General features: G+C 36.0%; 3 protein-coding genes across 4 annotated transcripts; 1 reads left to right on the top strand and 2 right to left on the bottom strand.

Moving 5' to 3' along the window:
- Positions 1-1,122: 1,122 nt before the first annotated feature.
- LOC132192515 (glycine receptor subunit alpha-2-like) lies at positions 1,123-12,893 on the top strand. Of its 2 annotated transcripts, XM_059612509.1 has the most exons (10): positions 1,123-1,571; positions 5,166-5,745; positions 6,724-6,989; positions 7,130-7,298; positions 8,310-8,536; positions 8,591-8,673; positions 10,975-11,286; positions 11,655-11,860; positions 12,374-12,576; positions 12,646-12,893. In XM_059612509.1, exons 1-10 carry the CDS (start codon positions 1,507-1,509, stop codon positions 12,668-12,670), a joined length of 2,136 nt encoding a protein of 711 aa, XP_059468492.1. In that variant the 5' UTR covers positions 1,123-1,506; the 3' UTR covers positions 12,671-12,893. The 2 variants fall into 2 exon arrangements, with proteins under 2 accessions (XP_059468492.1, XP_059468493.1); XM_059612510.1 differs by lacking the exon at positions 12,646-12,893 and having other exon boundaries at positions 12,374-12,580.
- Positions 12,894-12,986: 93 nt separating this feature from the next.
- Positions 12,987-18,087, bottom strand: LOC132205829 (major facilitator superfamily domain-containing protein 4A-like). The gene is made up of 13 exons (XM_059635146.1): positions 17,988-18,087; positions 16,993-17,163; positions 16,530-16,638; positions 15,993-16,188; positions 15,466-15,616; positions 15,293-15,408; positions 15,139-15,243; positions 14,885-15,001; positions 14,671-14,835; positions 14,467-14,614; positions 13,923-13,993; positions 13,749-13,866; positions 12,987-13,355 (listed from the first exon to the last, which is right to left on the bottom strand). Exons 1-13 carry the CDS (start codon positions 18,085-18,087, stop codon positions 13,153-13,155), a joined length of 1,770 nt encoding a protein of 589 aa, XP_059491129.1. The 3' UTR covers positions 12,987-13,152.
- A 555-nt stretch (positions 18,088-18,642) lies between these two features.
- LOC132205863 (uncharacterized) lies at positions 18,643-25,114 on the bottom strand. The gene is made up of 11 exons (XM_059635203.1): positions 25,003-25,114; positions 23,005-23,087; positions 22,857-22,929; positions 22,578-22,795; positions 22,349-22,524; positions 22,134-22,290; positions 21,845-22,067; positions 21,534-21,796; positions 21,248-21,480; positions 21,111-21,192; positions 18,643-21,038 (listed from the first exon to the last, which is right to left on the bottom strand). Exons 2-11 carry the CDS (start codon positions 23,036-23,038, stop codon positions 18,847-18,849), a joined length of 3,651 nt encoding a protein of 1,216 aa, XP_059491186.1. The 5' UTR covers positions 23,039-23,087; positions 25,003-25,114; the 3' UTR covers positions 18,643-18,846.
- Between the last annotated feature and the right edge of the window lie 117 nt (positions 25,115-25,231).

The raw sequence follows: 25,231 nt of genomic DNA, 5'->3' as shown, positions 1-25,231 counted from the left end.
TGGTACCACAGTGTCGGAGCAAATTGTGGTACCACAGTGTGGGAGCAAATTGTGGTACCACAGTGTGGGCGCAAATTGTGGTACCACAGTGTGGGTGCAAATTGTGGTACCACAGTGTGGGGTCAAATTGTGGTACCACAGTGTGGGAGCAAATTGTGGTACCACAGTGTGGGGGCAAATTGTGGTACCACAGTGTGGGAGAAAATTGTGGTACCACAGTGTGGGAGCAAATTGTGGTACCACAGTGTGGGAGCAAATTGTGGTACCACATTGTGGGAGCAAATTGTGGTACCACAGTGTGGGAGCAAATTGTGGTACCACAGTGTGGGGGCAAATTGTGGTACCACAGTGTGGGCGCCAATTGTGGTACCACAGTGTGGGTGCAAATTGTGGTACCACAGTGTGGGGTCAAATTGTGGTACCACAGTGTGGGAGCAAATTGTGGTACCACAGTGTGGGAGCAAATTGTGGTACCACATTGTGGGAGCAAATTGTGGTACCACAGTGTGGGAGCAAATTGTGGTACCACATTGTGGGAGCAAATTGTGGTACTACAGTGTGGGGGCAAATTGTGGTACCACAGTGTGGGAGCAAATTGTGGTACCACAGTGTGGGCGCAAATTGTGGTACCACAGTGTGGGTGCAAATTGTGGTACCACAGTGTGGGAGCAAATTGTGGTACCACAGTGTGGGAGCAAATTGTGGTACCACAGTGTGGGCGCAAATTGTGGTACCACAGTGTGGGTGCAAATTGTGGTACCACAGTGTGGGGTCAAATTGTGGTACCACAGTGTGGGAGCAAATTGTGGTACCACATTGTGGGAGCAAATTGTGGTACCACAGTGTGGGAGCAAATTGTGGTACCACAGTGTGGGGGCAAATTGTGGTACCACAGTGTGGGAGCAAATTGTGGTACCACAGTGTGGGGGCAAATTGTGGTACCACAGTGTGGGGGCAAATTGTGGTACCACAGTGTGGGGGCAAATTGTGGTACCACCAAGGTTTTCATTAAAATATATAATGAAATTATTTATTATCTATTTTAATGGCAAACTTAAACCCTTCTGTAGGAGTGGAAAATGCATTTCAGCAGCTAATTATTTAATTCTGGAATCGACATTCCATATTTGATCAAAATCGCAGTTAGACACCTAATAATGTTCCTTTGTAAGACAGAAAATTTTTAATTTCAACTTCAAAATTTCTGTTATTTCAAGGGCAGCACTGTCCAGTTGGGCATTTCGCCCTGTTGTGTGGCAAAAATGACGGAAGAGGGCACTTTTCACCACACATTTGCCAACAAGAAAAAGCCGATTAGGGCGCGCACCGTGCTCGGCCGGCCGGCAGCCGCAGCACCGACTTGATTCCATTAGTCGGCGAATGCTGCTCTTTTAGCCGGTTCGCGGGTTCGCAAGGTGTGCTTCGGAAAATGCGAGCGAGCAACTGATCGTCCAAATTGATGAGCATGTGAGGAGAGACGAAAAAGACTTACACTGGCAATCAGTCATGCACCAACGCATTCTGCTGCTTATCCTCTTGCTGCTCGCCATGCTCATTTACACACAAACGCAGTGAGTGCAATTTCGCAATCTTTAATTTTCCGTAATTAGAAAAATGTGTTGAATTTTGCTAGGTTAACTTTCTTCTAGTATAGGGGCCGTATTTGATTATAATTAAAAAAACAAATTATAATATTAAAAGAGATTCTCCTGAACGAATCAGCGTAAAACGAATGAGTTGGCATTAAATCAAAACTGAATAAAAGGACAAATGAATGGCTAAAGCAATTTGAATTTGTTGATAGGAAAATTTAAACCTGTGAGTAGAACAGAAGAAACAGATTTTCTGAACTTATTTTTATCTGATTTTAGTAAATTCTTAATTTGGCCCTGATTCAATTTAAACATTAGTTCTGCTCACAATGAAGTAATTGAAAATTTTGTTCCAGTGATGAAATATCCAAAATTGCCAAACTTCATTCATGGCTCTCGGCTCTCTGATTCTCTATCAATTTAAAACAAAGCTGACAGATTTGTTATCAAATTCAAGAGGGGTGTATGATGCAAACATCGCCAATAATGTAATTTTGCAGCACTTGCATGGCTTTTTTCTCTCTTGCCTGGTGCAAAAAATATCAGGGTATAAAAATACACATGTCAAAAAAAAAATAAAAAAATAAAATTTTACCACTATTGTAAGTAGAAAAATTAAATAAAATTTCAGGAACTTTTATTTAAACAAAATTTGTTTAGCTACTTTTCTTTAAATCAAATATTCTGATCAGCGTAGTGATAATTATTATTGCCAAAATGTTAGGAAACATTAATGGCGACCATTAATTTTTGCTTATAAAGTGGAGAAAACTTGAGCAGCGTTATCAGTCGGGAACAGCAAAGCCGCCCCCGTTGATATACGCATAGAAACGCACATTCCCTTTGGTTCAGAGAGCAGAGAAGCCGCAGAAATCTCTTATTACACCCTCGGGCTAATTTTGGCAAAATTAAATTCGTCGCCTAAACTGGAACTTTCATTAAAACTGCCGTTTTTCACCGAAATAAAATTCATAGACATTCACAAAATGAAATGAATTTGGCACTTAAAATTTTTAAATACCACTAATACCAGCTGGAAATATAATTAAATATTTAATCCTTAAAATGGGCATTATGCTGGATAAAGGGCCAAATTTTGTATTCTTTAATAAGAGTTTTAAGATTGATGAGAAGATATTGTTACTCAAATTCAATGAATTTAAGAGCAGTAATTTTTTAAAAATTAACTTTCTAAAGGAATTTTGTAAAATAATGTTTAAGTCAAAATCACATACTTATTGTTAATAAAATTTAACCTCAACAATCTCATATCGTTGTAACAAGATATAAAATTTCAATTAACGGGAAGGAGAGATTTTCAGTGAACTTCATGTTGAATGTAGAAATAAAAGGAAAATATTTGTTCCTTTTAAATTAAATTTTGTATGGAAAAAAATCGCTTCAAAAGAGTTATGTTAATCATCAGCTGCCCTGATTTTATATATTTGAGGATTCGTAGGAAGGACTGAGGCCTTTCATTGGCTTATTGATTTGAATAATCCGTGCGAGACGCAAACGGAACCAATGCACTTTTGGCCACACGTCGGTTTCAAATTACCGTCACCGGAGGAGAAAAACACACAGTTGGACACACACATGGTTAGGGTCCTAAATGGCAATCCTATTAGCGCGTGCCAAATCCACTTAATTTCCCTCCCGCACCCCCTCCTTGACCCAATTGCTCGTTTTATATTTCGAGCGGAAAAGTCAAAAATTGATGTGAAATTAAAACGAAATCGTCTATCTCTCTTTCAAGAAGAGAGGTTGTCAGCCGGTCTCGACGGCGGAAAAGTGAAGCCTAGAAAGACATAGTGTTCGATGCTTTGGGGTCACGAAATATGTCAAGCGATCGTTTTGCTTAATGCAGCCTTTCAAGCAAACACATACGGAGAGGTTCCCTTTTATCGCCACGAATAAAATAAGTCGTTGAATGTGACAGACACACTGCTGATCTGATCCGCGCGCGCAAAATATAATAATAATCGCATTATATTCGGCATCGTAATAAGTCCAACTGCGGAGACTGTCATTTATTTTCTCGTCATAATCTTTTAAAACAGCCGAGTGACGGCTGGACTCGGCATTTCAGCGAGCAGTCTGCTTTTGTGTGATTCCGTAACGTCAAAAATTACACACGGCCCCTGCGATTGCTTTCGCTAGACTCGCCCGCTTGTCGTCGCTGTCGCGCCAGTTGCATACAACTGCACGCTGTGCTTAATTCTGCTTGAAAGCTCATAACTAGCGTCTCAAATCTTGTTATATGTATTTAAAATAAATGATCTGCTAAAAGACATTGAGTAATGAGAGTTATATGTTTGATTAAATGGCCCTTAAATACTTAACAATTTCTTATTCAAATAAACTTTTACAAAGCCGTGTGTTTAAAAATTCAAAAATATATCATTTTAAGCACAAAATTTTCACTATTATTTCCATTTCAGGGATTTGGAGTCATTGAAAATTAAAAACATAAAATATGTGATGTTTATTATTTTCTCATGCCTTTTTTTAATGTGCGTTGTAGCAATTGTAAGAATAAAAATTATTCAGATTTGTTCAAAAAGTATCAAAAGCATGATATAAAATTGTGTGTATAGATTTTTCATACAAGAATTAAGAATTACAGCCATTGAAATTATCATAGATTAATTTAACAGGGAAACGGAAACATAAATGAAACCTGCTTTGATGAAATAAATAGCGGATCCAGATTTATTCAAAGAAAACTGGTCATTCCTCTTAATCCCTATTTAATCCCTAATCTTGATTTGATTAAAATTTTTGAAAAAATTTCTAGTTTAAAGTTTTTAATATTTTAATTTCTTTGAGGTTAGAGTTTCCCAAAAATACGTTTATGATATATTTCTTTTCTTACCATCAAATTTATTTTAAATAATTGGTTCCCTTTTATCACTACTATCAATTGCCGGGGAGAATTTAAGACAAAAAGTGCATCTTTTTTTAACTATTTAAAATTTAGACCAAGTTGGTTGATTAGTGCAAATTTAATTGAATTTAGTGCCTGTTGTAATTTAAATTTGAGACACAATACAAATTATACTGCAATGAATATATATTAAAATTACAATTAGATATAGAATAAAACATGGTGTTTATTTCTGGATTATGTGGTGATAATTATACTGATATTTGCGTGTTCTTTCACTAATGATGTCTTCATAATTAAAAATACAACATTTGTGATAAACAATGATTTAAGAGGTAGAATATGAATAATTACTTGGTTAATTTACTAACAAAACTACAATTATAAATTTATGCATATTATGGAAATAGAAAAAAATGGTTTAAAATAAATTTGATATAATATTAAATGTAATGATATTGTACTTAAGTTCAAAGGGCAGTGTAACGAGTTTATTTAGACACTTATAAATAAATAATAAAAAATAGAATTCGTCATTGATTATAGTTAGCCTGTGAATGTGTCCGCTTATAAAAATACCAAAATGTTTGTATGCGTTCGAATATTTTGTGCGTAAATAAAAAGTGGTGCGTGTACGTGTCGTTGTAAAGAACGTGGCGTGCGGCTAAGCATGTGTCTGTCTGCAGGGAGTGCGAGCCGGCGGCGTGCGAGGAGGAGGCCGCGGCTGCGGCGGCGACGGCGGCGCCGCACCCGCGGCGCCGAGCCTCTGCGAAACGGGCGCGGCAAAGCAGCACTGCGAGGCGATACCAGCACCGCGTGGCGGCGTGTCCGGGCGACTGCGGCGGCGCCGCCGACGGCGCCGTCAACGCGACGGAGCGGCGCCTGGCGCTGCTGCTGCTGGGCAACGTGCTGAACACGGCGCAGCGCGACAAGATGCGCAAGTGCTCGGTGGGGCGGCGCCTCGAAGGTGCCGAAGCCGTCGAACGACTCGGCGCCGCCCTCGAGACGGAGACGCTGGCGGCGCCGACGCTGTACGTGGTGCACGTGAACGCGCACCAGTGGCTGCAGGCCGACCCTGACCGCGTCGCCGAGGCCGTCATCAGCGTCGTCGATAAGATGGCCGATCTGCTCGGCACCGTCAGCATCTACGGCAGCGACAAGGGCGAGACGCCGAGGACCGGCGCCACCGCCCAGGCCATCCGCACCAACGTCATGGAGTACTGCAGGGTCAAGCACCGCCGCTGCACTCCTCTCGAAGACCTCCAGGTATGCACATCATTATCATCAATTTTATAAAATTAAAATAAATAAATACAAATTTATTTAAAAATGAATATCAGTACTTGCTCATCAGCTCTATTATGTTGGCCAAAAAAGATGCCTTCCGTCGGAATCGTAAGACAGAGTTGTACGAACATAATTTTCTGGTGAGCAGGTATTGATGAATATGATAAATAAAATACTGAAAATTGAAATAATTAGAAATCACAAGAATAATTCCTTGTGTATGTGTTAATAAAACTGTTTTAGAATATTTAACAATTTAAATTAATTCAGAAAAAGGCTTAAAGAGAAAATTAAGGTTTACATATAAAATGAAATTTCAAAGAAAAACGAAAGTGTAAAAAATTGGTTGTGAAATTAAACAAATATTCAGATGAGATAATAATTGAGTGTTATTTGTTTGCTTCAGACTCTTTTCAACAAAAAAAGGTGTTCTTTCTAAGGAGAAAAAGTTTTCTTATAAAGAACTTTATAAAAATTTATTAATAACTGGCTAGAAAGTGAGAAATATTAAACTTTTTTTTATGTAAAACAAAATTACCAAAATCAAGAATTTAGTTTAATATAAAAACTAGTGAGGGAGTAAAAAACACTATGAGGTTTTTAAGTGGGGTCTTAAATGGTTTTGAAAGTTCAACATTTTTCAGAGGCATGATGGATTGTAACCTCAGAAAAAAAGACCATGGTTTAAATTTCACAGCCATGAAAATAAAAATTAAATTTTTTGCATCAATTTCAATTTTTAAAGAGAAATTTATAAAATTTTTAAATTCTTAAAAAATAATTGTTGAAAAAATAATTCAAATTAAAGAACGCGCACTGAAAAACACTTCCATTAAAATTTATCTTGTTGAAGATTGAAAGAAAAACGATTTTTGAAGCGCTCAACCACAAAAGGAAATGTTTTTTTTTTTTATACAATTTTTATTTTTTGTTGCTTTTTTTGGGTGCGATATTCAGTGGCCGCTGAGTTTGCTGCACAGCCTGCAGCTGAACCCGAGCCTGCTGGACGAGTACAACACGCGGTTCGTGGACCTGAAGGCGATGGAGACGGTGAGCACGGCGGTGTTCGCGCCGCCGACGCCGCCGCCGCCGCGGCCGCTCCCTCTGCACAAGCAACTCGACAAGATGATTCACCTGCTGTGCGAACGCGAGCGCGGCCGCAACAGGTTCATCGAAATGCAGGACCTGCAGGTCAAGCGGCCGCAGGAGCCCGTTGCCAGTCAGTGAGTGTGACCTGACCTTTCCCCCGTAGACCTGCGCTGTAAATTTGCACTTTATTACTAGGCCAAAAATCAGTTTTAACAGAAATAAAATAATAAATTAAATTTTTTTTTATAAATAATTTATTTCTTAATTGTTGCAGTGGCGTGCCTGGCATGGCGCCCGAGACGAGTCTGTCGCTCGGCGACATTCTGCCTGTCAACCCCAAGCACTACGACAAAAATCGCGCACCAAAAGTGGCCGGCCAGCCGACCATCGTCTACTTCCACGTCACGGTTCTGTCACTCGACTCAATTAACGAAGAATCCATGGTGAGCGACACAATTATTATCATCAAAAGCTTTATTTTTATTTTATATTTTGACACAAAAATAAGTGAAATTAAGAAAAACTTTTTAACCTTCTAACCTAAATCAGTACATATTTATTATTATTTTTTTTTATTCTTGCTTTTTTTTAAAAAAAATTTGAATGATATCAACATAAAGCTTTATATTTAATTGCGCTATTTATGATACAATCTCTGCAGTTAGGTCCTAATTAATCATCTGCAACTTTTATACACGATTTGAGATGAAATAAAATTTTATTCGAGTTTTCCACAGCAAGAACTTTAAATTCGCCTCAACTATTAAAAAATGGAGTGAGGTGCGTGAATTTATAAAGTCAAAATGAAATCTCCAATCGAAATAGCTCATTTAAAAATAAAAAATAAAAATTAGTATTTTTATAAACGTTCAACTGCGTAATTTTTAAAATTATATTTAGATTTACAAAAGGAAATGACAAAAAAGGAAAGAAACAATATAAACCATAAATAATTGTTATTATTATTTGAAACATTTCTGTCCAGATAACTAAAACGTATCTTTTAAAATTTTATCTTTTCTATTGTTTCAAAAAATACTTTTGAGAAAGAAAAGTGTAAAATTTCAAACTTGGAATTTTTAATAATTGGTAATAAAATTGAATTTAAAAAAATATAATTACAAAAATAAAGAAAATTTATTCGAATATTTCCTTATTAGAAAAGAGCTTGCTGGAAGAAATTTTTACTGAACCGTTTTCCTTTAAGATTTGTAAGATAAGTTACCTTTTTTTTTTATTAAATTTTGCCAACTTACTTGATTGCATTCAATTTTACTAACTATGTCTCCTAGGAAATTCACAAAATAAAATATTGAGCTAGTTTAAAAAAAAAATTATCAAAATCAATCGTCCCGTTTTTTAGGAGCATAAAAATATTTTAAGCAGTTTTTATTTTTATTTTTTATAAAAATCTTATTAAAAACTGCTACTTTCATGCTTGAATTAATTACCAGACGTACGTGGCGGACATTTTCCTGGCACAAAGTTGGCGCGACCCGCGTTTGCGGCTGCCAGAGAACATGAAGGAGGAGTACCGGATCCTGGACGTCGAGTGGCTGCACGACATCTGGAGGCCCGACTGCTTCTTCAAGAACGCCAAGAAGGTCACCTTCCACGAGATGAGCATCCCCAACCACTATCTCTGGCTCTACCACGACAAGACCCTGCTCTACATGTCAAAGTTGGATTCTTTATTGACAAAAATTAAATATTTATAAAAAATAAAATTATGCAGATTAACGCTGGTGTTGTCTTGCGCCATGAAGTTCGAGTCGTACCCGCACGACACTCAACTCTGCTCGATGATGATCGAAAGTCGTGAGTACATTTCAGCATAATAAAAAATCAATAATTACTTTCAAAGTTCAAAGGCTTGGGAAAATGTTTTGATTTCTATTCGGAATGGATTTTATAAAAAGTGTTGTTTTTAGGAGAATTCTTTGAGGTTAAAATTCAAAGGCTAAAAATTAAATAAAAATTGATTAACTTAAATACCCACACTCCACTGATTTTAATTGCTCTTTATTTAAATTCGCGAAAAAATAATTAGGGAATTTCGATTTGCTGGGGTTTTTCCATCGGTTTGTTCAAAAAACTTCAGCTTTGGGTCATTGGTGGCGCTGCGATCGCTGATTTGGCAGTTTTCTGTACAGCGCCACCAGTGACAAAAAGAACAAGTTTTTTGACGAAACTGACGGAAACTCCCATGCAACTCAATTCTCATATTTTTTCGCGCGTAGGTTTTCTTGTTTTGGAATTTGCACGTATTTTTTTTTAAAGATATACTCGAAATTTAGGGTCTTAGACTGATTTTTTTACTCACAATCAGTCAATTTTAGTAATTTAAGAATTTTAATTTGATCGCTTTTTTACTGAATTTTATTTAATATCAAACAAATTAGGTTGAAAAAACTGATCAAATTTTTTCCCTTGCTGAGCAAAAGTTGGTTTGTATATTTTTCTTTTTTGCGAACGCGAAATCAGGCCATGTGGTGCCGTTTAGTTACGTAAGGCTAAAAGCGCCTAAACGGCGCTCTCCGCTAATACGATTTTGCCGGTGCTGCTCCACTGGTTACGAGGCTAGCTCTGCAGGCAAAAACACACACGCTCGTCATCTCGTGCACTGCCGGATTACGAAGCCGCAAAAGAGTCGGTTCGTCCAGCCGGCGACAAATCATATACATACAGTTTTACATATGGTAATTATCTGCTCTCTCTCTTCGTGTGTTGCGGCACAAATCAATCACTTCCCCATTCACTAAACATGCTTCGGCGACGCGTGCAGCCTCGCACACGCGTTTATCCACTTACCTGCAATTTCGCTTTGAGGCCACCAAGTTTCGCAAAATTTATGCATCGATCTATTTTTATCTCAAAGAAAAATAAGTACAATCTATTTATATTCACGAAACCTTTCTGCAAAGTTATTTGCAAACAAAAAACATCTTAAAAAAATCAATATTTTTCATTAATATTACATTTTTTTTACGTGAATAAATATGAAATCTGCAAACACCGATTTCAATCAAATTCGCATAAATCAACCGACTCGGTTTAAATAATTAGAAACCAGTTGGAAAAATTCAACCATGGAATGAACCATGCGCTTAAAATAAAAGGCAAAGTTAATGAGTTAGACTTAAATTTGTATTCGCGATTATTAAAACTACAAGTTTCTGAGGCACACTTTGAAAATTTGTGAAAAGTTTTAAAAGATATAATGATTAAAAACTCTAACCTCTATGAAGTGAATAAATGACCTATAATTCACTTTTAATTGGAAATTTCTTCAAATTTTGATACCATTGCTAAAATTATGAATTTTAAACAATGCAATTTGCAATTAATAAATGATGCAGCAAAAGACCAACTTAATGAAGGGTAAATTGATGGAAAATAAAAATTAAACCTTCGAGTCTCTTTCCGTCATTTCAATTTTTAAAGCAATTTCATTAAGAGATTCTTGTGTTAATTTTATTGATTTACAATTCTCAATTTTTGAGCTTTACTAATATTTATAATTAGAACGATCTCAACGGCAAGAAAAGTGATAAATAATTTAATTAAAATTCTAGTTAAAAATAGTGTCTTACAATTATATTCATTATTACAAAAACCATTTGGGGTTTAGTTATTTTCCACATTCTCTGTGATTCTATGATATTAGTCAAAGTTTATATATGTTTTGTTAACATTTGGTTTTAACAGGAGGCCATTTGTAGCGATCGAATCTCCCCCAATGTTTTTGGAGGTTTTCAGCACATCGTCCGCTATATCAGAACATTAATGTTAGCTTAGGACACAAAATGAATATTCAATGTCATGAATGATAATGATGCAGAAGTATAAAAATAGAGCTCTCTAGTATTTTAGTGACTGAATTTTATTATTATTGTTGATCATTCGTACAATTGTTACATCACCTAAATTGAAAATAATTTTTTACTGTCATTGTTTGAAAAAATTGGCATTCGAGGAGACGATCATGGAAGATGTCCTAGTTGAAAAATTGTTGTCCATTCAAAAACAACTAAGCCCGTTTTCTTTTCTTCCAATTTTTTTTAAGCAATTCTTTTTTTAATTAATTTCAATTAAATTTTTGCGATTTGTGTTATTCAGTGTCACACACGACGCACGATCTGATGTTCATCTGGAACATGACGGACCCGTTGGTGGTGAGCGACCAGATCGAACTGCCGCAGCTGGACATCGACAAGAACTACACGGCCGACTGCACCATCGAGTACTCGACGGGCAACTTCACCTGTCTCGCCGTCATGTTCAACCTGAAGCGCCGCCTCGGCTACCACCTCTTCCACACCTACATCCCCTCGGCGCTCATCGTCGTCATGTCCTGGATTTCCTTCTGGATCAAGCCGGAGGCCATTCCTGCCAGGGTCACCCTCGGCGTCACCTCGCTTCTTACTTTAGGTATGAAAATAAAAATATTTCCCACTTCTTTTCCTACAGACAAATTTTTAGTTGAAAAAGTCGTTTTTGAGCGAAATGGTTTTTTATTAATTAAAAAGTTGAGGATATTTTTGTCCTAAAACAACTGATTTTCAAGAAGAATTTGAAATTAAAAGTCAATTAACAGATAAAATTTGCAAAATTATAACTGATTTTGGGGCGAATTAAAAAGAAAATTATTATCAAAAAGATTCTTTTGATTTTATTTTTAAAAATGACTAACAATAAAATTTATGAATAATTATGCAACTTGCTCAACAATCGAGTCGACCCGGTTGCCTACTCACTAATCGGAAGGCGCTTTTCCTCTCATTATTCATTGTTTGCAGCGACGCAGAACACGCAGTCACAACAATCGCTGCCTCCGGTTTCCTACGTCAAAGCCATAGACATATGGATGTCCTCCTGTTCCGTCTTCGTTTTCCTTTCGCTCATGGAGTTTGCCGTGGTCAACAACTACATGGGTCCAGTTGCCACAAAAGCCATGAAGGGGTACTCGGACGACGACATCAGGTCGGCGGTTGATGAATTCAAGGTCAGATTGCAACCCAATTAAATTAAATTCATTCCTGTTAATTTTTTAAACAAGAAAAGAAATAAAAACAAAATCGATTATATTTTCCTAATTAATTTTGTTAATTAACTTAAAGAGCCGGAAAAATTTTGATTTTTTGATATAATAAGAAAAAGTTAATAATAATATTTAATTAGCAAAGGGATATTGTTTGAAAAATTGAATGAATTGGGGGGGGGCTGAGTTTTTAAACATTTCATGGGAAAATGTTCTAAAATAATTAGTTTTCTTAAATTGATCAGAATTAATGAATTAAATGATAGAAATTTCCACTAAACAAGTTTATATTCACCTAAATTAAGAAAATATAATTCATTCTTCATTTTTTCTCAATGCAAGAATCAGGGAAAAATTTGCAAAATAATTTAATTTTGGAAGGAAAAGCACCTATGGATTGTTTTGGTAATTTATTAATTTTTTTGGTTAATATTTTAAATTTTGCATGATTGCCTTTATTTTGTGGGTTGGTTTTAGGAGTTGGAGCCGCGGTGGAACTCGGCTTCAGTGCGAAATCGAGCGGGCAGTCCTGTGGCTTCGTCGAGGGTGACGGCGACGGTGCCGCAGTACGACACCTTCTGCCAAGGCAAGGAAACGGCCGTGTACATCGACAAGTTCTCGCGCTTCTTCTTCCCCTTCTCCTTCTTCGTCCTCAACATCATCTACTGGACCACTTTTCTGTAAAGGCACAACAACAGCGGACGGCGCGCGCGAGTGACAAATTTCATTTTTTTTCTTCGCTGTTTCAGATCATTCCAACAAAACACTACATGAGAAGAGTTTGTTCAAGTTTCCTAACTCAGGAATGAAGCTGTGAAATAGCCTTGGGGAATGTTTTGTATAAAAAAGAGCTGAAATTCTCTCAACATTGTGGCATTTTTTCTGCCCGCGATTTTGTGTGTAAATATTTAAAAATTTATATTGAATGAGGTGTCTGAATTCGTAGTGCCTGGAAATTATTAGATTCACGTTGTTAAAATAATCCGTAAGTCTATGTGCAACTTAGAGAAATAAATAATATTCAAATTAAATGAAAACTGCATTTATTTTACTTGAAAAAATTTTATTCAGATCGAAAAAATTGGCCGAGTTTATTGAAATAGATGATTAACTTGGTATTTTGGTAATAATATTTATAATATTATGTGAAAAGCGTTGCAACAATTAACATTTTGATGCATGTAATATTATATTATTGTCATAAAAGTTAGCGAGTTGGAATGAGAGAAGTTGTAAATAGTTTGATATAATTTGCATTAATGAGTCGGAGGCATTTGTGGCTGCAAACTGTACTCTTGCGGCTGCTGTTGGTGCGTGTATTCGTATTCTGGAGAGTTTTCGGCCTGCATGCGGGAATAGTACTTGACGTGGTGCCGCATCAGTCCTGAATCCTCGTTTTCCACTTCGCCAGTCTGCGAGGTTATGCAGGAGGTGAGGGTGGCGAAAACTCCCTGAGATGCTAAATTCAAAGGGAATGAAATGTTTAGTTGATTTATTTTCTAGGCATTTAAAAAAAAGGGATTTTTTGGTCAAAATAAACGCCTATTTTGGTGATTTTTCATCAAAAAGAGCCAAAAAGGAGATTATTTTTCAATCAAATTTTTTTCTTTTTTCGAGGTGAAAATCGTTAAAAGATATTTTTTCTGAAAATTGGTGATCTTGGCTGATTTTTTTTTAAAAGAATAGTTTTGTTTACTCAAATACGTGAAAAGAAGGTGAAATAATTTAAATAATTTTTTAAATGGGTAATTTCAGGTGATTATAAAACTCTATTTTAACATTAAAAATATTTCTTATATCATATTTTGGATTTATTTTTCCATCCCGGTATAATTTTAAAATTTTCACTCACAAGATTGGCGTTTAATCGTGGTGCCGGTGATGTAGATCGAGGCGAAAATGAAAATCGAAAGGACGGTCACAAAAAGCCCTGTGCCCAGAAAGCTCGCCGGGCCGATCATCTCGAATTCCTTTATGATTTAATTAAGAAAATCACATTATTTCATCCTTTAGTTAATAAACTTACATGTCCAACAATTACTGGCATCAACATTTCACCAGAGGCGGCCGTCACAACTAAAATTGAGGTAATAGTGGCTGAAAAAAGTTAATTTTTGAGACAAATGAAATGATTAATTTTAAAAAGGTGTAACAACTTTTGATAAAATATGCTTTAGAGAAACTTTCAAAATTAGCAATTATTTTTTGTGATCAGTTTTGTGTTTTTAGGCTTTTTTTAGGTGGGAATTTTATAAAATATTCTAAATTTCTGAAGATAAATGATATCAGGTGAAGTTTATCATTTTTTTAAATACGTGATAAAATCAAAATAGGTTATTTTAGGTGAAAATCGGCTGTTTATTATTCCATATTAAGTGAATTTTCATCAAATAATTGATTGTATTAATTGTATATCATTCTATAATCACAAGTTTTACTTTAAAAAGGTATTATTGCTTTATTATTGCAAATTTTTAGTGTATCTTTTACCATTTTATTTATTTTGGCTTTTAGCAAACCCTTTAAATTGTTTTGTTTTTAATTATTAATATAAATCAATTAAAACTTACACGTGAGAGGAATGTAGAACTCGGCTAGAGATATGGCTGTTGGGTAAATGCTGCTGAGGAAGAGTCCGAAAACCGAAGTGCCGAAGTAAAGCATCGACTGGCTGTGCGGGGCGCTCACCATCGAAATCATCGCGATCAAGCAACCGGCCTGGAAAATTGGTCTCAAAACTTTTCGCCAATTTTGATATAAAAAAAATTGCTCACAATGTTGGCGAGCAGCATGAAGAGCGGCACCATTCTCGTGGCGAGCCAAATCGAGACGAGCCGGCCGAACGCGAAGAAACCCCAAAAGCACGCGTTCAGGTACGCAGCCTTGGGCACGCTCAGACTTTTCACGGCGTACGAATACACGTACCCTCCGTAAGAAGACTGAAATTTTTTAAATAAAATCTGAAATTTTGACAAATTAAAATTTTACCTGGAGGCCGTCGTAGAGAAAGAGCAGAGAGGCTGTGAGGGCAGTGATCATGGTCACTTGGACGGGACTCGCGTAAGCGTCACTTTGTTGTTGCAACTCGGTTTGGAAAGGGTTGAGCTGGAATTTTATCTAAATTATCAAAAAATCAGTCAACGAATTCAATTTTTCTTAACGTCTCTTTAGAATTGAAATCTAAAAACCAATGCTAAAATGTAAAAGAAAAATATCAAAAGTTTATTTTTGCAAAAATTTACCTTTTTAACGTCGGTTCTTTCAAACTCAAAGGATTCCTCGGCAGGTCTGATGCCCGCAGCCCTTTCTCTCCACACCAGCGAACCAACCATAATAATCACAGGAATCTGAATTAAATTAAACTCGGATCTTTTCAAAATTCTGCATTATACAAACTTGCAAAACGGCCATGATCCAAAAGGCGTACTGGATTTCCGAAACGGCCTGCTCGGTTTTCTCGACAATCGTGTTGTTGGTCAGCGAAATCGACGACGTAATGTTGTGCGTCATTTCTGTATGGAAAATAAAAAGAATTTCATTAAAGATTTATTTATTAAACGTTTATGTACCTTGTAAATAGGAAGCGTGCATGTCGGCGTGATGGTAAAAGTGGTGACTGTGATGGTCGATTCTTTTGCCAGAGCAGCCGTGCGTCGTGAGAAAAGGCATTGAAATCAGAGGCGAGAGAAATGCGCCAAGACCGTAGAAGAAATGCAGCGCCTGATAATGAAAGGAAAATAGATAATAAATAAAAAGGGGTAATTCTTATTAAAATTGGAGATTTTGAGGATTTTCTAAATGCAGATTCCAAGAAAATTTTAATAATTAATTTTTCAGAAATCCCAAAAACTGACAGTCTTTTTTTTCTTAATTCGCTTCAAAGTAACATTAATGCATCTTTACAAAATTTGTGTTTCTGAATAAATTTAAAAACGATTTCTTTTCTTGTTTGGTCACAAAAAAGTACTTGATATATTTAAATATAATTCTGAAACTTTATATCATTTCTCATTTCTATAATGTTTGTAAAAAAGTAGCGTCTTTTTCAGTGTGTCCGGTGTCCGTTAATTAATTTATAAAAATAAAAATGTTTTACTTGGAGAAATGGGGCGACGTTCTTGTTGTAGAGTTTTATCATGGATAGATTGGCCACTGTGTCGATGGTGCCCATGAAGAAGCCCATCAAGCCCAAAACGAGGGCCAACGAGGCTAAACTTTCACATTGGGCGATTACGACCAAAGTTACGGCCAGCATCACACACGAAACCAAAAGCATCAGATGTGGACCAAACCTGAAAAATAAATCAAATTATTGTTTAAAAAGTAAATTTTTTTTTGCCAAATTAGTTTTATTTTAAAGTGAAATCTTCTAGTTTTGAATGATTTTTAAAGATTTTGAAGAGAGACCGCAGTATAAAAAGCACAACAAAAATGCAACATCTTTCTCTGGAGATGATATTTTGTCGCTCTCTGCGTTTTTCATTCAAGGCCGAGGAAATTTTGGCGAGTGGCCAAAACGGGGCGTCTTAAAGCCCGGCAATAAAGGCGCGTTATCTGCGTAGCCGGGCACCCTCCAGCTCCGAGCGGGCCGGGCACCCTGCCAGGGGTGAAAAAGTGGAGGAGACATGCAGACCTCTGGGCCAACATGCCGCCGCTCGCCGAGCCCAGAAGCGTGAACAGACTCTGCGAGAAGAAGGCCCAGCTCATTGTGCTGAAGAGGTCGGGGTTCGACGTTTTGCACCCTGCAACACAAAATAATTCACAAAAACATTAAATTTTTTATACAAAATGAAACTGCTAAAAATTTAATTTGGACAAAATAGTAAAAATTATTTGAAAATTTTAATTTTTTTTTTTTAATTAAATTAATGTTCTCCCTTAAACTTTTAACAATTGCAGGAAAATAAATTGAATCATCTTTAATTAATGGGTTTGAACCCCATCTGAGAATTGCACCAGTGCCAAAATTAGCACATAGAGAAGCCGCAACTCCCCTCGGAAATCGAAAGCCGTTGGCTCTATTAATTTATATATGGAGGCGAGAGACATTCATTCCATAATTCAGTCGCGCCAATTTGATTTATTCTCTCCCTCACCAAGGTCCATGAGGGTGGGTCCCAGCAGGGCGACGCACATGCCGAAAGACCAGAAGACGAAGCAGTAAGTGACCGTCTCGTGGCGGTGCTGCTCGAAAAGGGTGCGGAATCGACTCTGGCCCGCCGACAGCTCCTTGTCCAACACGGCTTTTTCTTCTGAGGGATGATTCGCTAATTTTTTACAAAAGTTGGAAGAAATGTTAATAATTGCACAAGAAAATGAAATTAATTACCATTATTTCAAAATGTGTCAAGTTGAAATTGATCTTAAAGAAATGTACATTTTGGTTCAGATGATTTTACTTTTAAGATTTTATAAGTAAAATTTAATTTTGCTCAAATTCAAAAGGCTTTCGTTGTTTTTTTAGGTGCTGATTTTCATTAGCAGATCCAAAAGACAAATGAATCAGTTTTATCTCCTGAATTTAAACAGCTTATGCAATCCGCCTTACTCTGGACTTAAAGCAGGTTAAAAACTTTCCTCAATAATTCATAGTATTTTAATTGAAGAAATCATAATTTGTGCTCAATTTCCATTGAATTATAGAGGAAAAATAAAAACATTGGCAGAAAAGAAAATTTGAAATAAATATTCTACCTACTTATGCATGGTGAAAAACGAAGTTTATATTTTTGTTTGCTTGAAACTTTTATCGAATTTAATCCATTTCAATTTCAAATTCTTTTGAGCTTTTAAATTTAATCTCCACTGAAATAAATTCAATTCATTTATCTAAACTAAACTGAAAGCGCGGGTGTTTTGCGCCGAAAAATACTGTACATTTAACACGACAAACACACAAAGCAACAGATACAAATCAATAGTGAAACGAGAATTCCACGACCGGGGGAGGGAAGTTCCACTGCGTTAATGGTTTTGATCGAAACGCTTGATATCACAAAAAGTGACAAATATAAAGAAACAACGAACAAAACGGTTTAAATAATATTGCGATTTCTAAATTAAAAATTATAGTTGAAAATTTAAATCTTACCATTTTGGGGGTAGTTGTAGGTTTGCGGGGGTGGTGCGTCCTGGAACTGGGGGTAGTTGTTGGCGTCAAAGCTGGTTTCGCCGAAGCCAGGGTTGTCCATGGTGCGTGCGTGCGGCCTACCCTATACCTACTGTGTTTCCACCCTCGCCACACTGGGGAGTGAAGCAAGCAAGCGACGGGGTGGCAGGGGTGGTGCGCAGAAAGCGGAGCCGCACTGTCTCCACGCTTGGCTTTCGCACAGACGGAAACGCGAGAGAGACAAATAATGGAATTTTGCCGCGACGCCAACGCTTTTTACACAAAAAAAAACGTATAATACAAAATGTAGAGAATAAAAGGAAAGAAACTCTGGAGACACAAATGAGAAAGATTGAATGAGTCTTGCCACTGAGAGAGAAAGACGACTAATGGGTTTTTCATTTATACAAAGTAAAGTTGACGAAAAAAATGTAAACAAAATTTAGCAAAATTTTTATTTATTAGAGTCCCTGGTAGACATAAAAAAAATTAATTAATAATAATAGTCTTTTTTTCCATACATGATTTTTTTTTATAAAATTCTTTACCACTTTAAACAGTAAATTAAAATCAGGGCTTTAATTTTCAAGAAGATAGGACAATTTAATTTAAAATAGGTCAATTTTTTTCTTTCCCATCATACTTTTTTTATTCATTTTACTTAGCAATTACATGTAAAAACATAATTTTACTCCTTAAAATTAGCTAAATGAAAAAAATAATTAGTTTTATGTTTGAAATTGGTGTGTTTACCGGACTTAAATTAGCAACAAAATGTATTTTACACAAAATGCACATCTCAAAATTTTTTCAAGGCGCATGCGATGTGTTCATATGGATTTTAACGTTCCTTTAGGTATGTGCATAACTCTGAATTGCCTCTTTTTTCTGCATAGAAAATAGCATCATGTCCTTTTACGTCATTTTCATAAACTTTGAATCGTCGTTTTTCCACCAGCCAGCGACATAGTTCTACTGATTTGTCGTGAGAATCGTCCCACTTCGAGACATCAAGCAAAGCACTTGGGCTCACTTTGAAATCTGCGTCCTCAACATTTCCGTAATTTTGAAGTAGAAAAATTGCAACATCAGCATTTGCATATTTTACTGCACTGTTGAAAATCCTTGACGCCAAACTTGTCTTTGGCTCGTCGGCATTGTCGTTTGTATTGAGGAGAGCTTTTGTAGTCTCAATGTTAATCAAAAAACCATCACTTCCGAAAGCAGTAACGTCAAGGAATGCAGTACGTGGCGTATTTTCAATCAGAAACTGAACGCACTCGACACTGTTCCTCTCAACAGCAGTTCTCAGTGCCGCTTGAAAATTGTCTTTATCACTTGCGTTTACAATTCCTTTCTCGAGCAACAACTGCAAAATTTTGTGGTGATTTTCTCCCACCGCCTCTATAACGGCTTGATTTATCGAGCTTTTATCTTTTTGCACTAGGTCCATCCACTTTTCTTGTATTTTGGAAAAGAGTCGTACAAAATTATTTCTTATTGCACCAGCAAGCATTTCTACAGTACAAGTGTTTTGGTTAGTTAACTTTTCATAAGCGCCTTTATTTAAAAGTTGCAATGCAAAGTTCTCGTCCCGTTTACAGGCCAACACCAATAGTTCGTTGGTCGTAACGTAATTTAGTTGATTTTTGTCGGTCTGAATAAAAGTAATCAGATTTACAGCGACTGAGGCAAATGCATCCAGCTTTTCTCTGAGGATAAAGTTTTCAAGACTAAATTTAGTAAGGCATTGTTGCAAGTACCTTTCCAGCGCTAATTGAACTTTTGAATCGTCAATCATTGAACGAATTTTCATATTAATGAAATTGCGGACTTGACGGAAGACTTCTTTCTTGAAAATATCAAACGGCATTTTTTCGTCTTCACAGTGCAACCAATCGACAAAATGGGCAGCTGCAAGGAATTCGGCAAACGTTTGATGAACAAACTGGGCGCGTCCATTGCTGATTGTAACAATTCCATTGTTAGGATATTCTAATACTACACATATCCCGCCATTGAATAGAAATTGCACAGCAAGTTGCTTCAGTTTCGTGTAAAAATCATCAGATTTGCGCTGAAAAGCCGAAAGATTGTCATTTAGCACAAACTTCAATTTTTGTTGTACAATTTCTTCATAAATTTCATACAAGTTGGTCCATTCTTTGTAATCAAGTTCAGCGATCATTTTCAAGTGAAGACGGTTTTCCAGTATATCTTTTGATCCATTTACTCTGTAGAAATTGATCCGACGTCTGCATTCATCATAAGGTTTTTTTGAAGTCATACACAAAAACTCGATTTGCTGATCATCGTCAAGAGGCATAATTTGTACTCTGCAAATTTTGTTTCCTGTTCCGGGCTTTGCAAAAATTTCGCCTTCTATGTGCGGTCGCGTTGAAACCCACAAGGGCACTTTTTCTAGTACCGCTTCAGCAAAAACTTGACGCACTTGATTTCGGTAAAGAGGGTAAATTTCGTCGAATCCGTCGAATAACAACATTATTTTCTTTTCATGAATTAAATTTTGAATTTCTATTTCTCGGGTTCCTGTCGCGTGGGAGACAATCGAGGCGAGTGATGGAACTTTTCCTTCTCTTTTAGCGGCGTAAAAAAGATGCGAGGTTTGAATAAGGATAACCAGAAAGATTTTGGTTGCTCCTTCCAATTTTCTTTCCATTTCAAAAGCCAACTCGCGCATCACTGTCGACTTTCCAGATCCTGGAAACGATGGAAGCAAGAAAATTTGATTTTCTTGTGTAATACATTTTTGTACAAATCCATCCCATGTTTCTTTGTCTGCTTTGTAATCTACAGTGAATATTGGTTTTACAAAGCTTTTATCCAACTGTGGAAAATTCAACAGGCAATGCAAAGTTGATACCATCATTGCATCAGGACCATTTCCTGCATAATTACACGGCCGTGCAATCAGAAAATCGACGAGGTAATCTTGAAGGCTTCTAGACGAGCTTATTTGTTTGATTTCTTGACTTTGAAAGATATCAACGAACTTTTCGATTTGGGGTATATCTGCATATATAATATGAATTGTAGAAATTTTATTTTTCAATATAAATTCAATAATTTCCAAGTATATCGCACCTATATTTTGAAGAATGAGCACCATCCAACCACTATTTTTGGTCGCTGGAAGAATAATTTCCTCTAGTTTCAATCTTTTTGCCTACAAAATGAAAATTTCATAATTTTAGTCCATATTTTTTTATTTTAATACATACCATAATTGCACAGTCTGTTGTTGCGAATTTTGTGTTAAGTAGGAAAAAGGGTTTTGGTTTTCCAATCCAGCCATCGTTTTTAGGACCAAGCAATCTGTGGAGCAACTTGCCGACTGGTATACTTACATTTTCACTCACTTGAATGCAGACTTCACCACCCTTTTCTGCGATCTCGGCAAAGAAAAAGGCAGCAAAACAACCGTAATTTCTCCAAGATTGTTTGTTTCTATTTGCTTTTAAAACATTCAATAAATATTTAACACACAAGAAGTAAGAGCTGACTTACTAAAATAGTCTTCCAGTTCTTTGTCAATTATGACAGTTTTAGTGTCAAATCCAAGATTTATATTAAGGGCAGCTTCCAATTTTGACACATATATAGTTTTTTCCCCTTGGTGGAAAATAACTGCACTTCTGCCTCTGAGAGCCGCATTTAAATCAGAATCCCACCAATCGAATTGAATAGACTGCGGCTTTTCCACTTGGCTTTCAATCTTTACGAATTTTGAGTCTGATCCAGACCTTGATGTACCAGCGACAGCATTATTTCTACACAGAAATATGCATAAAAAAATCAAATTAATACAGAAAACGTACGGGCCAAGGACATGGAAAAAGAATCTTCTGTCGCAAGTGAACATTTTTAATTCCGGAGTCTGGCCTTTTGAACCGGATTCAGCAAATGGCTTGTGATGAATTTTGTTTTGTATTGCTGTAAAAAATTGTAGAACATCTTCGTTCTGCCCCATTTTATTCAAATGCTCGCACAAACATTCCACAAGCCAAGTGCCTGTGTTTACACGCCTTTGTGACACTGTTGCTAAAATTAACATTTACAAAATTTAAATTCATTTTGTGTCATGATAATTTAAATTAAATATATTACTCTCAACTGTTGAATATAAGATGACAAGGTTGCGCATGTTTGGCTCAAAGGTAATTCTGCACGAGTTTCTATTTTTTGCGTGCTCTATTTCCCTCTTGGTTTCTGATTGAGTGTGATAACATTTCTCAATTCTTTCCTCTATTGAGCCTCTGCAGGGCTGTTTTGTAATAGAAAATTGGTTAAATTTTAATGATAAAATAATATCAATATTTTACCCCAAAGAATATGCCCTTAAGACACTTTGGAAATAAGTCTCTAATAGACTTAAAAACATCTTCTGTGGTGAAGGTCTCGTACTCATCTTTTGTATTTAAACTGAGAACAGTGTCTGTGAAAATGACTCCGTCCTCTGTTCCATGCGACAAAATTATCAAAAAGAAAACGGCAGGTTCTAGAACAAAAGACGTTAGAAAACTATATCAAAATATCCTGGGCCAAAATAACCATCTGGGGGGGCGCCGAAGTAAAGCTTCAGATTGTGCTCGTCTTTAAGAAAATTGAGCAGGTCATCCTTTTTCGGCGACAACAACTCGCGGAACGCGCAATTTCTGTTCTTCTCAAATGCCACCCTTAGATTTTCAACATCCTTCTCGTCACCTAATCTCGGTGCTAATGACCCTTTGGTGTCCTTAAAGTCATAGTGCACAACGAGTACGAAAACACTGATATTAAAAAAAGACATTTAAAAGTGTTGAATATTATATGCACATGTTTTGAACTCACTTGTCTGCATTTTCAGTTTCCTGGCCAGACTGAAAATATCCCAAGTTGGCTTTCGGATAGCCTTTTTCAGATCCTAGGATCACGCATCAAAAAATAAATGAAATTTTTATCCTAAAAATAAATATCCTAGCAAATAAGGAAAACCCACCTTTATGTATATTGTCACCCAATGAAATTGACATTTTTGAGACGTTACATGCCAAAGCCAGTCAGAATTTATTCCCAGGACACCTGCCGCAGAAGGGAAAAAAACAAAATTTGAATAAAGAGACCTTAATGCAACATCGATTTGATAACAATCATTTCAGACTTTTTAGACGATAAAACATAATTGAAAATTCTGTCGTATTTCTCAAAAAGCACCGTGATTTAAAAAAGGTTTTGATTTTAGACTTTATTACGCGTCTGCTTTGGCTGGTTCGAAATTGTATTTGCAAATCAACAGAACCGCCTACAGAAGTCGAAGGTAGGCAGCTCGCCCGACTTTCACGTATTTGGGTTGCCTAACTTACGCTCCCTGACTTGGAAATCGCTAAATATATTATCAATACAGGAACTTATCTGCAGTTTTAAAATTTAAAAATACAATAAAGTCGTTAAATTATTATCCCAAAACACATTTTAAAAGGTTCTCTTGTCGAAACGTTGTGTCAAAAGCTGAAATAGCCAAAGTGCATTTTGAGGTGAGACTTTCCACTTGGGTCTGGTCTAATCAATCAAGCAATTATGATAAGCGCCATTTCATTTTTTGCGCAACATCTTTTGGAAAATGTTGGTGTCAACGGAAATAATTAAAAAAATATGCTGTTTAGCTGAAAATGCAAATATCTTATAATCAGTCCGTTGGCATATGCAAATTTTTTTATTATTATTGTTGTTTATTTTTCCCAATAATAATTGTTGCATCACATTGTGAACAAAAGAAAACAAAGCTAAAAATTTAATTCTTTGCACGCGTGTGGGTGTATTTTGACTGTATAATTATTTTGCTAATTTGAATAATTTTTGAAGAATTGAATTTGAGTGGAGAAATTAAGACGAATTTACGAATTTACGAGTTTACTTTGCAAGTGCTTTGTTCCAGATTTATGCGATTGTTATTAAATTACGGTAGTTAATATGGACTGGATTGTATACTCAAGCAGGCTCTAAAAATTATTCAATCACAAATTGATGCAACGCGAAGACTGTGAAGAGACCACTTTTTTTTCAACAAGATGACTAAGAACATCGGACATGGGCGAAATTAAAAATTTCATTTAGGTTCTTTTTTTATCATCTAAATTATCTAATCTTTAAAAGGCATACTCTATAGAGAGGCACACCAATGGGGTTCGAAAAATATATGGATTAAAGAGGCTTTATTAATTTCCCACAAAATAAATTACTAATACTGTTTTATTTGGCAAAATATCTCAAAAGTTAATTACACGCTTTTTTATTTATTAACATTAGATATTGAAGAAAATAAAGGAGACTAAAAATCCTTTAGAAACATGGCAAGTCTCATGTAAAAACAGGTAATCGCGATGAACAAGCAGGAGTTAATTTTGATATAGACTTTTTAAAAGGTCTAGTTTTACAATCAACTCATTTCTGAATTAGTATTCCAAAGAAAGAATACAAATCAATCGGCGACCTTCTTCCGCAATAAGAATTAAACAATGAAATGACTCTATGTGAAATGGAAAAAGCAAAATAATTCACCAGATGTGTAATTCAATAACATTCGTTCTTATGGAAGCTTTATCTTTATAATCATTGTATCTTTCCAATTTCCAATCCGAAGATAATTGTGATACACTAGATGCAAAATAAAAATAAAATACTGGCATTGGAAAAATCAAAATGTGTTCAAAATTGTATTCAGGCGGTCAAAGTTTTGTAAAGTAGGCAACTGAAGCCAATACTTGCAGTTTTTGCAATTTAAACCTGACTGAAGCAATTTTGATTTTTCCAACGCAATTTTAGATATTTTTACTTCCAACGGCTGATTTCTGACCAATTTGGATTAAATGTTTCATAGATACATATTTTGGAAAAGTAAAATTTTGATATTAAGTTTCTTTAATAAATGCAAATTGAAGAACAATATAATTAACATGCGTTTATAGGTAAAAATATCAATTACAGTAGTAATACTTACAAATAAGTGCTTAAATGATGATGAGGACTGCGGCCCGACCGACAAAAGCTCTTTCTATTAAGGCATTGTCTAGAATTGAAAATGAAAGCAAACCCTTCAGCTGGCCTTATCCTTATCTAATTAATTTCATAGACTTTTTATAAAATTTGCAATCTTGAGACACCACTTTTTAAGGAGTATACCATCAACAAAAAGATAAGGATTGACCGGCGCCAATAACAATCAGTAA

This window comes from Neocloeon triangulifer, unplaced genomic scaffold (assembly GCF_031216515.1).
Source record: "Neocloeon triangulifer isolate White Clay Creek 2 clone unplaced genomic scaffold, ASM3121651v1 ptg000003l, whole genome shotgun sequence".
Lineage (NCBI taxonomy): Eukaryota > Metazoa > Arthropoda > Insecta > Ephemeroptera > Baetidae > Neocloeon > Neocloeon triangulifer.
This window is presented reverse-complemented; position numbering and strand designations above follow the sequence as displayed.

Bases quoted from the DNA above. Each gene is read 5' to 3' on its own strand.
- LOC132192515 (XM_059612509.1), top strand. From the start codon at position 1,507: ATGCACCAACGCATTCTGCTGCTTATCCTCTTGCTGCTCGCCATGCTC. The intron at 7,299-8,309 runs GTGAGCGACACA...ATTAATTACCAG, and splicing joins CAATTAACGAAGAATCCATG to ACGTACGTGGCGGACATTTT. The intron at 11,861-12,373 runs GTCAGATTGCAA...GGTTGGTTTTAG, and splicing joins CGGCGGTTGATGAATTCAAG to GAGTTGGAGCCGCGGTGGAA.
- LOC132205829 (XM_059635146.1), bottom strand. From the start codon at position 18,087: ATGGACAACCCTGGCTTCGGCGAAACCAGCTTTGACGCCAACAACTAC. The intron at 15,409-15,465 runs GTACATAAACGT...TTTTCCATACAG, and splicing joins GCACGCTTCCTATTTACAAG to AAATGACGCACAACATTACG. The intron at 15,002-15,138 runs GTAAATTTTTGC...ATAAAATTCCAG, and splicing joins AAAGAACCGACGTTAAAAAG to CTCAACCCTTTCCAAACCGA.
- LOC132205863 (XM_059635203.1), bottom strand. From the start codon at position 23,038: ATGTCAATTTCATTGGGTGACAATATACATAAAG. The intron at 22,930-23,004 runs GTGGGTTTTCCT...GCGTGATCCTAG, and splicing joins GGGTGACAATATACATAAAG to GATCTGAAAAAGGCTATCCG. The intron at 21,797-21,844 runs GTACGTTTTCTG...ATTTCTGTGTAG, and splicing joins TTTTTCCATGTCCTTGGCCC to AAATAATGCTGTCGCTGGTA.